Source organism: Lacerta agilis, chromosome 2 (assembly GCF_009819535.1).
Source record: "Lacerta agilis isolate rLacAgi1 chromosome 2, rLacAgi1.pri, whole genome shotgun sequence".
In the NCBI taxonomy this organism is placed as follows: Eukaryota; Metazoa; Chordata; class Lepidosauria; order Squamata; family Lacertidae; genus Lacerta; species Lacerta agilis.
In genome coordinates, this window is record NC_046313.1 from 68,747,910 (window position 1) to 68,760,290 (window position 12,381).

The 12,381-nt window shown below is 44.2% G+C and overlaps 1 protein-coding gene across 3 annotated transcripts in view; it reads right to left on the reverse strand.

The window, feature by feature from the left end:
• CACNA2D2 (calcium voltage-gated channel auxiliary subunit alpha2delta 2) overlaps positions 1–12,381 on the reverse strand; it is a 523,930-nt gene that overhangs the window by 90,097 nt on the left and 421,452 nt on the right. For all 3 annotated transcript variants that reach the window (XM_033140620.1, XM_033140619.1, XM_033140617.1), the window contains exons 9-10: positions 9,229–9,279; positions 8,848–8,947 (exon numbers count right to left, since the gene is read on the reverse strand). In XM_033140620.1, the coding sequence (XP_032996511.1) occupies positions 8,848–8,947; positions 9,229–9,279 (151 nt within the window). The remainder of the gene's footprint in view (positions 1–8,847; positions 8,948–9,228; positions 9,280–12,381) is intronic.

Genomic DNA, 12,381 nt, shown 5'->3' on the forward strand with positions numbered 1-12,381 from the left:
AGTAAAGAAGACATACCTTTGTGTCTACAAAAAAATTGCCTTACCACTAACCACAACCCTTTCCAAGGCAAAGGGGATGGTTTCCAAGCAGGCATTAACTCTAGCATCTTGCATTATAGAAAGCAAATACTGGCTCCAGAGCATAGGAGGAGGCATCAGAGACAAGGGTTGTCCTGACCTGTTCTTTGACATTCTGCCCTTGAAAAACTCATCTGAGGCAGGCAGTACACAATGTTTATTCTCAGCCTATGGGATCACTGTCTACAGCACAGGTGGGCAAACTTTTTGGGCCAAGGGCTGTATGTGGAGGTTGATCAAGGGCTCACAGCCATATATGCGTGCACCCACTCATCCACCCACACGTGGCCTGCTCTCTCTCTCACACACCCTAAACCCCTCCTTCCATTCCCAGCAAATGTTAAACACACACACACACACACACACACACACACACACACACACACAGCTGCATGAGGAGGGCAGGGTGGGGAGGGGGAGCAGTGAGGTTATGCTCCCCCTTGATTATTGTAACTCGCTCTACACGGGGCTGCCCCTGAAGCTGACCCAGAAACTCCAGCGGGTGCATAATGCCGTGGTGAGGCTCCTCATGGGGTTTTTGCCACGGGATCACATTCATCCAGTGCTCTACTAGCTGCACTGGCTCCCAGTGGAGTACAGAGTCAGGTTTAAGGTGCTGGTTTTGACCTTTAAAGCCCTATGCGGCTTAGGACCCTCGTACCTAAGGGACCGCCTCTCCTGGTATGTCCCGGGTAGGACCTTAAGGTCCTCAAATAATAACTTTTTTGAGGTCCCGAGCCACAAGGATGCTAGGTTGGCTTCAACTAGGGCCAGGGCCTTCTCAGTACTGGCCCCAACCTGGTGGAACGGTCTGTCACAAGAGACCAGGGCCCTGAGGGATTTGGCATCTTTCCGCAGGGCCTGCAAGATGGAGCTGTTCCACCTGGCCTTTGGGTTGGTTTCAGTTTAACCCTGATGTTTCATTCTTTTGGTGTGATTGGTGGGCTACTTAAAAATGAGGCTGCAGTCTAAATTAAATTTTAAATTGTATTTTAATCTGTATTTTAATGAATTGTTTTATGTTTTTGTTGTGATTTTATTGGTGTTAGCCGCCCTGAGCCCTGTTTGGCGGGGAAGGGCGATGTATAAATAAATAAATAAATAAATAAATAAATAAATAAATAAATAAATAAATAAAATAACGCTGTCCCCTATGCTGCTATTAGCATTGTGGGGACAGATATTTTGACTGCATGAGCTTAAAATCTACCCCCACTGCAGCCCATCCCAGTGTCCCTTTGCTGTGTAGCACTGCAGGAACAGCAGCCTTTGCCCTGCTGCTCAGCATACGGCTGCTCGGCTGGGCAGTGGAGAAAAGTGGCCAGGGCTCCCTGGGGCTTGGTGGTCCAAACCTAAAGGCGACCATGGGCTGGGTTGCCCATCTGTGTTCTAGAGCAGAACCAGGCATAGACAAGTGCAGGAGGCAAAACTGCTTGCTGATGTAGCTGCCGCTGCCACCTATACTATTGGTTAATTAGTTAACCGCTTAATGAAGGGGTCAGCAAACTTTTTCAGCAGGGGGCCAGTCCACTGTCCCTCATACCTTGTGGGGGGCAGGACTATATTTTGTAAAAATAAATAAATGAACGGATTCCTATGCCCCACAAATAACCCAGAGATGCATTTTAAAAAAGACACATTTTACTCATGTAAAAACACGCTGATTCCCGGACCGTTTGCGGGCTGGACTGAGAAGGCGATTGAGCTGGATCCAGCCCCCATGCCTTAGTTTGCCTACCCATGGCTTAATGTCACGACAGCTTAAAAACGGTTTACAAAACATAAAAATCAACCACCCAACACTGTTAGGATACAGAAACACACCATGATTAAAATACATAATAAAACACCAACATGGAAATACATGTGCTTAAAATATGCAATAAAGCAATCCTTTTGAAGCATTACAGCAATCAAAATGGGAAACTTGGGTCAAGAGATCAAAGAAATGACTGCGTAAACAGGTGAATTTGCAAAATCCAGTGGAATGCCAATACAGATGGGGCCAGTTCAAGCCTATACACTGCTACTACTCGAAAGCCAAGGTGGGCAAGGAAGGTCCAACACAATTTCTGATTAATTCAATTTGTTGATAAGCTACATCACTTTCCCTTGTACTGCAATGCACAAAACACCTTCCCTTTCCATCCCCTCAGCTAAAACATCTGTTCATGCTCTAATCACCTCCCACCCTATTAACTGCAACCTTCCTTTCCCCGGCCTCCTGTTGTTGCACCTTAGCTGCCACAGTCATTCATCTTTCTCGGTTCTCAGTCCTTGTGACAGCCCTCTTTCAATTCTTACGCTGGCTACCTGTTCATTCCCAGCTCTTTGGCTGTGGTTTTAAAAGCCATTCACAGACTCTCCATCCCACCCAAATTTCTCAGTCCGTGCATCTGGATATGTCACTGCCTCTGGCACCTATTCCTCCAACTCTGCCATCCGCACGTGCCCAAAGGTCTCCTGCTCTTTCTTCCAGAGTTCCACCCAACTCCTTTATTAATTAGCCTCAAAAGAGAAACAAAACAACTAAAAGCTTCCCCCTGAAAGTTAAGCACAGAGGAGGACAGAGCACTTTTAACAAATGATTCCTGTGCAATGAAATGTACAGTATGAACCTACTATGATAGCCACCTCCAAATATCTAAAGGGCTGTCACATGGAAGATGGAGCAGGCTCGTTTTCTCCAATGGATTCAAGTTACAAGAAAGCTGAGATTCCTGCATTGCAGGGGGTTGGACCCTTCCTGAGGGTCCTTCAGGATCCTTCCCAACTCTACAATTCTATTATTCTATGATACTTTCACAACAAATGAATATGTTCTCAACATAGTCCTAACAATCAGTTTAAAAGGGAGAAGCCCTGGAATTGATGCTAAGTCCCTCACCATGTCACAGTCGTTTCCTCTTGTCTTCTATCTCCTTTCTCCCTTATCTAAATATTGCCAATTCCTCCTTTTACCTGCCTGTTTCAAGCCCAGCACACCCCAGCCCTGGTGCAAGATAAACCAATCAATAACAATGAAGGCAGCAATCCAGCAATGGCTCGTATCGGACTCTCTTGGGCATGTAGAAGTGAGGAAGGTAGGAGTTATGTGCCCACCTTTCCCAACACAGCAGCTTCCAACCGTTTAACAAAATGGTCTTATGAGTGAGGGAGAGAATATCCCCCCCCCCAGGCACCTATCTCAATATCTAACTGGCCAAATGCATTAATGATAATACTGATTCGTAACCAGATTGCAAGATCTTCACAAGCCATTTGGGGGGCATTTGTCTTATCTTTGCAGCAAATACGTGTTGTATTTCTGTAATTATATGGATTTTTTTAAAAAAATTATATGGATTTTTTTAAAAAGGCTCTTCCCCTTGCAGGACTTCCAGATGTCCCTGAAAACTCTAAAAAGATATATATTTTATTTTAGCCAGGCAGAATGTAGTGGGTTATCTTGAATTTTAGGATGGCTTCACACCTTGCAGGAAGAGAGAGCGAGTTCCAGGCATTTTCACAACACAGCAGCTATTTCTTTAGTATTTGAAAGGGAGACGTTCAGGCATCAACCACTCCACTTGCTACCTCACTGGTAGCAAGTGCCCCTTGTATCCTGATGCGAAGGGCTCCCAGCAGCCCCACTAGCATAGCATTATGGATAAGGATAGAAGTAGCAGGAGTGTTATTACAAGGGCCATGGACTCCCCCACCCACCCAAAAAACAAAAACTGGTTTCAGAGGTATTTTACCCCATCCTGAATCAGGGTCTAAAATTTCAAAGGACAGTTGGGAATCAAAATACCAGAGAGGGGAACAGGCCACTAACCATGCTGCTGAACATGATACAGTATCCTCAAAATGTTCTTTATTTGAATGGTTGAAATGATTTAATGGTTTAAAGCTGCTGGCTCTACCTGTGGCTTTGGGGAAACAAAAAGAGTGGCATTCTGGCTGCAAAAATGCTTCCTTCCCCATGGTGCATTTGATGGGGGGGGGGATCTGGGAAGGAAGCATGATGACAGTCAAGAGCTCAGTTTGTGAAGCAATCAATGGAGCTGCTGGGAGAGGTGGCAGCTTAAAAACTCTTAAAACAGTAGTAGGGAACTTCTGTGGCCAATGGGTCAAATTAGGCCCACCAGGTCCCTGAATTTGTCCTGAGGCCATTTTGAGCAAACCACAACCACCTGTCAGTCACCTTATGTTCTATAATGCCAGGCGCTGCGATCTGGTTATCTCCTAAGTAAGCACTAAGGCCTAAGATCAAAGATATGCAATCGCTTAGCTCCAATCTTAGTGCTAAATTCCACAACACTAAGATAGGACAGAATCATAGAATTGGAAGAGACCACAAGGGCCATCCAGTCCAACCCCCTGCCAAGCAGGAAACACCATCAAAGCATTCCTGACAGATGGCTGTCAAGCCTCTGCTTAAAGACCTCCAAAGAAGGAGACTCCACCACACTCCTTGGTAGCAAATTCCACTGCCGAACAGCTCTCACTGTCAGGAAGTTCCTCCTAATGTCTAAGTGGAATCTTCTTTCTTGTAGTTTGAACCCATTGCTCTGTGTCCGCTTCTCTGGAGCAGCAGAAAACAACCTTTCACCCTCCTCTATATGACATCCTTTTATATATTTGAACATGGCTATCATAGCACCCCTTAACCTTCTCTTCTCCAGGCTAAACATACCCAGCTCCCTAAGCCATTCCTCATAAGGCATTGTTTCCAGGCCTTTGACCATTTTGGTTGCCCTCTTCTGGACACGTTCCAGCTTGTCAGTATCCTTCTTGAACTGTGGTGCCCACAACTGGACACAGTATTCCAGGTGAGGTCTGACCAGAGCAGAATATAGTGGTACTATTACTTCCCTTGATCTAGACGCTATACTCCTATTGAAGCTTATATTGAAGTTTCAGTGCTGTGGTGCTTAACTCTAAGATAAGAGATAAGCTTCTGCCCACTCTTTGGCAGTTTGTGGTATGTTTACCCATTATTAATGCTGATGCCATTTCTGCTGTTGATTCTAGGCTTGCCTTGGTTTGTATTTTGTTCTCGAATTGTTTTAGTTTTCCATGCAAGCTGTCTAGAAGACTTTTGGTGGAAAGATGTGGTATGCCTCTTTTCTAGATCAGGTATACATCTTCAGAAGGGAAATGGCAAAGTTCAGAGGCAGTGGACGTGCTTCGAATGCAAAAAGTCACAGGTTCAGTTCCTGGCATCTCTTAGTAGAGCTTGGAAAGGCTCCCATCTGAAGCCCTAGAGAGCCATTGACTGTCAATGTACACAGTACTGAGCTGGGTGGACCAATGGCCTTAACTTGGACACAAGGCAGTTTCCTATGTTTCTATCCTCCCCCAAGACACATTATAAATAACGCCCAAGCCTCTCTGTGCTTAATGTCCCTGACCCTTCTGCCCAGCCTGCCTCAAGACTCTTCACTCATGCATGCAGCAGGCCTTGTGTTCCTTCTATCTGTCCCCCTGAGGTTTGAGGTTTTATTCTGGAAGCATTTGAGCAGTTGATGTGATGCAATTTGACAGCTGATTATAGTATTACCTCTCTATGCCACTTCGGCAGAGCAGAATCCTAGCAAAGACTGAACTTTGCCTCCATTTTCCTGGCCCTGAAAATAACCATGAGAAGGATAATGGAAAGAGACGGCCTTATGGGTGTGTAAACGCCTCACCCATATGGCCTTAATCATACACGAGGGATGGAAATATGGTTGGGTAGAGTGCATAGCTGTCAACCTTTTCCTTTTTTGCGGGAGATTCCCTTATTATAGCATTGGGAAACAGCAGAGAGGGTTGACAGGTATGTATATAGCAGTGGGGAACAGCAGGGAGGGTTGACAGCTATGGTAGAGTGAGGCTGCCAGATAAGGGGCAGTATTCTTCAGAAGATTGCTTGTGGTTTTGTGCTTATGTCCTGTTCGCAGGCTTGCCGTAGGCATTTGGCTGGTCACCGTGGTAACAGGCTTCTGGATTCGATAGGCCTTTGGTCTGATCCTTCGGGGTTCTACTTCATGGCTTAGCCCAGCTGGCCTAGACCAATTCTCTATCCACTATGCACAACAGTGATTCTCCTTGTAACATTGAACCTGGTATATACCATGTGCAAGAGTATCCATCAAGGGCCTTAGTGATGCAAAGGTGTGTGGATTTCTTGAGCCATTTAAGTCCATGGAAGGAAGTGTGAATTTTGGTGCTATTCCTTAAGACACTGAACAGAATATGCTTTATTAGCTGTACAGCAAAAACAAAACAAAACAAAACCCCCACAACAACCCACATGTTCACTGACTACTCTGGATTGCTTAAATATACTAGTATACTGAAGGACTATATTGCAATATCATTACTTGTACCTAAAAATATGCCACTCTGAAAGGAGCCCAGCTCTGCTAATGATGCCTATTTCATGCATTATCCTGCATGCTTAAAAAAACACAAGAATCTTACCTGTGTTTAGTCTAAGCTTGCTACAGCTCAGGCCCACTGAGAAACATGTTCTCCAAAGCTAACTGGTCTTCTGTGGCTGTATGCCTCTCTTCCAAAGCTTTCCTTCCCCTCACCATCAACCTGCCCCCCACAATAAGCACCTCATGCAAACAGAATAGTCCATCAAAGCTGGCATGGGGGAAATGGCAGTGGAAGGATGTAATTTATTTCTTGCAGGTGTGTTTTGTCATTTGCAATCGATCAAAGGCAGAGAGCAGTCGGGAGTGCAGGAAAAGGAAAGGTGACAGAAATGGTAAATTGGGCTGCAGGAGCTGCACGAGGCAGAGGCCAACGCCTCTGACGGGCGTTTCCCTCTTCTTTCCCATTATACAAAGCAATAAATACAGCAGAATAAAGAGCACACTTGTTTTCACAGGGCTGATGTGGCATTTTGTTTTGAGATGCTTTCAGAACTCATTTTCTAAAGAACCTGTTGTTTAACTCCTGGAGGCCGGTAAGTGCAAGAACATGGATTGAAAACTCCATATAAACCCTGGAGAACAGCTTTGCTCATTATGCAGTTCACTTACTGGTGATACAATTTCTTCACTCCTGAGTGGCTGTCATTCCACTCTTACCTGCCCTTGCCCAGCACAACCACACTTGCCTATGATGAAACTGGCTTTAAAAAGTCTTGAGCAAGTGCCATGCATATTTGGATTATTCAAAACGGTGCTCATTATTAATACGAAGGAGAATTAATTAATAAAACAATCTGTCTAGGAAAAGCAGTAGATTCTCAGCCATTTATAGGATGACAACAACAACAACAAATTCTAATTACTCTGTGTATTAGATTATTTCTATGTAGAACTTTTGCTTTAGTTCAATCAAATGTTTAAGAATGCTTGGATTAGGTTAATATTATCCTCTGGTTTATATCACGAAGCAATGAAAATATAACAAAAAGGCTCAGATTATACATTTAATTGGACCAACTATCTTGACAGGATGTGGTAGCAAACATTCTTCAGGCCAAAATAACTCAAAAGCTGAATCACTGGGCTAAAGATCTGGGACAGAATGTCTACCTGATAGTTCCCTAAGGCTATATACTAAAGTGCAAGTCTGCAGGCCAGGCAGCCATAGTCAATCTTCCAATAGATTTGGCAACCAAATCAGAATGTCACTGGACAATATCCTCCAGCCATCAAGACAGATATGCATATTGCCTTGTAGCCATAAGGATATCAAGAAGTGTTGGACAACTTTGAACCTAGTCCTGATCACTAAAGAAATCTCAGTGGAAGACGACACATGGACAACACGCCAAGGATATGGCAGAAGTAGACCCTTCTGTCTCTTTCTAAGTAAGAAGGAGAGAAGGAGAGAGCGAGTTGATACCTACGCCAGCCTCTCTCACTCAGTTACATGTGTCCTGAAACCCCCATGCCAATTATTTGGCATTATGGTGTTCTGCAGCAATGGCAAAGCAACTTACTCACTGATTATCCTGTAGCACCGACAACGGACCCATGTATCTTTACTGCCACACTCAGTTCTTTTGCAGTGAGGAAATAAGACTGCAATTAGAGGGCACTTAAACTATGGTACATAGAAATTACCATGTAACAATGCCTTATAGACTTGTACACACAGCTCTCATCTCAGTTACAGTTATTTAGTAGCTCAGCAATCCACTGTCTCATAGCACAGAGGAGCACTGGGGTTAGTTGTCTATACCGCAGATCTATCTGCATAACAATTATGGTGTGCTGGTTAGCAAGAAAGAAAGGCTACAATATAATTAGTGCCACTCGATTTATCTCTTTCCTAAACAACAATATATACTATGAGACATAACTAATAGAGTGTGCACACAACAAAGTCCCCAAGGTAAGTGTATTAGGTGCTGAATCTGATTTTTACAGCTCTAAGCTATCCTCAGGTGAGGGTACAGACTGGAATTTTGTTCTTAAATATAATAGATTCTACATCAAGAAAACCAGTCTTGGATAACAGGATGCAGATCTGCAAAGGCTCTTACTTTACATGCATTTTCCTTTCAAAAATAGTAATTGTTTTTTCCTAATTTTTCATCTTTATCCTAAAGACCACTGGCTGGAACTGAAACAACTGGGAACCTAGAGGTATATATGAATAGATGTGTGTGTGTGTGTGTGTGTGTGTGTGTGTGTGTGTGTGTATCACCACTGATATCCATGGGGGATATTAGGTGCCATGAAGCCACATAAGCCTTCACCACTTTCATTTCCTACATCTTTCATTCTACCTCCACCACCTGCCTCTTGTTCTGCCAACCACAAATTAGACACTCACTGAAGCCACATTGACATAGTCGTCATCTGAGAGAGTGTTGAGCATGTCATGGACTGACGTCTTCATCAGTTTCAGTGTCAGGCCACTAACGCTGCCACTCCTGTCAATAAAAGGAAGAAACAGCTCATATAACCACTCTATGACTACAGGGGAAAACATTAAAAAACAACAATCCCCACTGCCCTCCCATTTTGAAGAACCCGTACCTGGTTTCTGAGCTGGGCCCCATGAACAGTGACAACCCCTGGACCCCCCCCCCCACGTTTCTTTGAAGTGCAGCAGACTTTACAGTAAGACAGAATTATAGGATAAATCGTGGGCTTTGGACTGAGCAGGTGCGAATGCCACTGAAAGTGGCTGGTTTTGAGGAAAGACACTCACACATCCACGATGATCACCATGTCCTTTGGGGATGAGGCGCCTTGAATGTACCTGCATTAAGGAAAGACACAGATAAAGTGAGAACCAGGCATCCAACAGCCTTGATGATCCCACAGAGCACCACAAAAATGGCAGGCACGCCATTTGGCAGGCTGAGGCAGCACATCTAGGGGGCCAGTTTTAGCATGTGGTTAAAGGCAAGTTAGCTTGACCAGTGTTCTTTCGTTTATTATTCAATATTTACCACTAGAATTTCTGCCTCACGCACCAACATGGCTTGGAATAACTCTACTAAAGGAATGGGTGGCCTTAGCCTAGAACTTGCTAGGAAAAGAAACAGCACCAAACCGGCTTCAGGCCCTGGCGCTGTTTGGTTTAGGCTTAGCCTTCCCTCGACAATCTTCACTGTCTGATGTAATAATAATAATAATAATAATAATAATAATAATAATAATAATTTATTTATACCCCGCCCATCCTCCACAAGGGTATCAGAAATTCTTCTTCTGTTTTAGATTAGCCACTTTGTAGGATGCCATCCAAACCATAAATTGCCTAATCTTAACAGGTGAGGTCCCTGTGGATTGGTGGAAGCATTGACAGCTATGCGCTGCCTCCATGGCCAGAGGCAGTGATGCTTCTAAACACCAGGTGCTGGAAACCATGGGGGTGGGGAGAAAAAGAACGCTCTTGTGTTCAGGTCCTGCTTGTGGGTTGGCCACTGTGAAAACAGGGTGCTGGACCAGATGGGCAACTGGCCTCATCCAGAAGGCTCTTCTTATAACCTGCCCTGCCCTGCCCCAGGCCCATCCAGGTAGGCTCCAGCAGTTCTGGAGCTGAAAGGGTGGCTCCACCCCACCAACCACTATTGCTTTTCTTAGTCTTGAGATGGAAAGTCTTACAAAAGATAGTTTTCTTTTATGAATTAAATCTGGACATGCAGGTTAAACTGAGACTGCTTTTGCTCTTTGGACGAACAGAGCAATATAAAACAGAAATCCACCCAATGTTGTTGCTGTGTTAGCTATTCAGCAACTTTGTAAACATTTAAATACTGTACTTAATAAATGAATATTTTTCTTGTTCTGTAACCACGCGTATAGTTCAGTCACAGGTAAAGCCTGTGGCACTTGAAAACAACAATACATAATTTAAAAATGATTTGATCATTTAATTGCTATGTTAACATTTGGCAGATAAATCCATGTATTTCTTTTAATAACAATCTATCAGCTATAACTCCGAAACACACATTTTCTATAATACCTGTGAAGTTAATTCAATAAATGTACTTGCTGGGGTTTTTTGTGGTCACAGATTTACATGTTCTCTACATCTATAAAATACCGGTATTACTGTGAAATCAAAGTTATACATAATGTACAATAAAGCGTCTGTAAGATTATTAAACTACAGGCTTTGTTTTCCATCATGAAACATTCAGATTCCTCAGAGATGACAAAAAAATGCACTACTGAAGCACATCTAATGTTAGTAGAGAGAAAGGAAATAGAGTATAGGTTTACTAGGGACTGTACGCCTGCTTGCTCTGCCTTCCAACCCCCTTGCAATTCCCCCCACATTAACTCCCTCAAACTTCCCCTAACTACCCGATACAACTACTAAGCTTGCTTTTCACCTTCCCAACCCCTTACCTGAAACCGTATCTTTCTTGTATTCTGCAGCTCCATTCTGCAGCCCTGTTTCCACCTTTACCCAAATGTCCCTGCCTCCTCCCCCTCCTTTTATGCAATAAGCCACTCCCATGGTAACCTCCTGCATTCAATGCCCTCACAGTCTGCAGAAAGCATTCAATAAATTCGCAGAAATGAAGGGAAAGGGAGGAGAAGCATTTTGCTTCAACAAGGTCAATCTGTAACATGGCACACCCATTAAGCCCAGCATACAGCATGTGAGCAAATTATGCAGAAATGGATATTGGGTTCATCATCCTAGTACTTCCAGAACTTCATCCTGACGATTGAAATCAGAATGAAGTATGCTGCACTGATTCTAATCAGGCTTGCACAACTTGTGACCTGCCAAGCTAAATGCAGCTCATGAACAATATATTATGGCCTGCTGGGTGCATGGCAGCCCACCCACCCTTTTGTACCTACAATCAAGCATCAAAAACAGAAGGTTTACTAAGTCTCCGGTGCCAGTGTGGTGTAGTGGTTAAGAGCGGTAGACTCGTTATCTGGGGAACCGGGTTCGCGTCTCCACTCCTCCACATGCAGCTGCTGGGTGACCTTGGGCTAGTCACACTTCTCTGAAGTCTCTCAGCCCCACTCACCTCACAGAGTGTTTGTTGTGGGGGAGGAAGGGAAAGGAGAATGTTAGCCGCTTTGAGACTCCTTCGGGTAGTGAAGAGCGGGATATCAAATCCAAACTCTTCTTCTTCATTGCCGTACATAGATGGCCAGCTGTGTTCAGTTTGGTGGGGAACAAAGTATGCAGGCATGTTCTAGCATGAAGTACCCTTCCATGAAGTGCATAATTAAACTATGGAATTCACTCCACAATGCATCATGATAGCCACCAACATGGGTGCCTTTAAAATAGGAATAGGCAAAGAGGAGAATGAGGTTATTAGAGGCTACGAAGGTCTGCATTTACTGTCAGAGGCAGCATGGTTCTGAATACAGTACCAGTTGCTGGAAACCACAGGAGGGGAGAGGGCTCTTGTGTCCAGTTTCTGTTTGAGGGTTTCCCAGAGACAGCTAGTTGGCCACCGTGAGAACAGGATGCTGGGCCATTGGCTGGATCCAGCAGGGGTCTTCTTACATTCTAAATACAAGGCACCAGTTAGAAGAAGAGTGTTGTTCTGTGGTCATTCTTCTGGCTGAAGAGAAGCCCATTCAAGGCCCATTCAACTGGTTCTGAAGCAAAGAGTGCTTCAGAACCAGTTCTGTCCATTTCAGCCTGCTAGCATATATAGCCACAGGCACATGAGGCAGAAGATTTGGCTGAATCAGAGGTGGGCCTTGGGGATTTCATTAATGGTCCCCAAGCTTTATCCCCAGAATTTGAGCAGAGAGAGAGAGAGAGAGAGAGACACGGAAAAGCAATGTATTCTGACCACAAACTTCTAGAGCAGGGTGAGGCATGAGCTACGAGAGCAGAGTATTCAATATGGTTAATGTAAGTGGA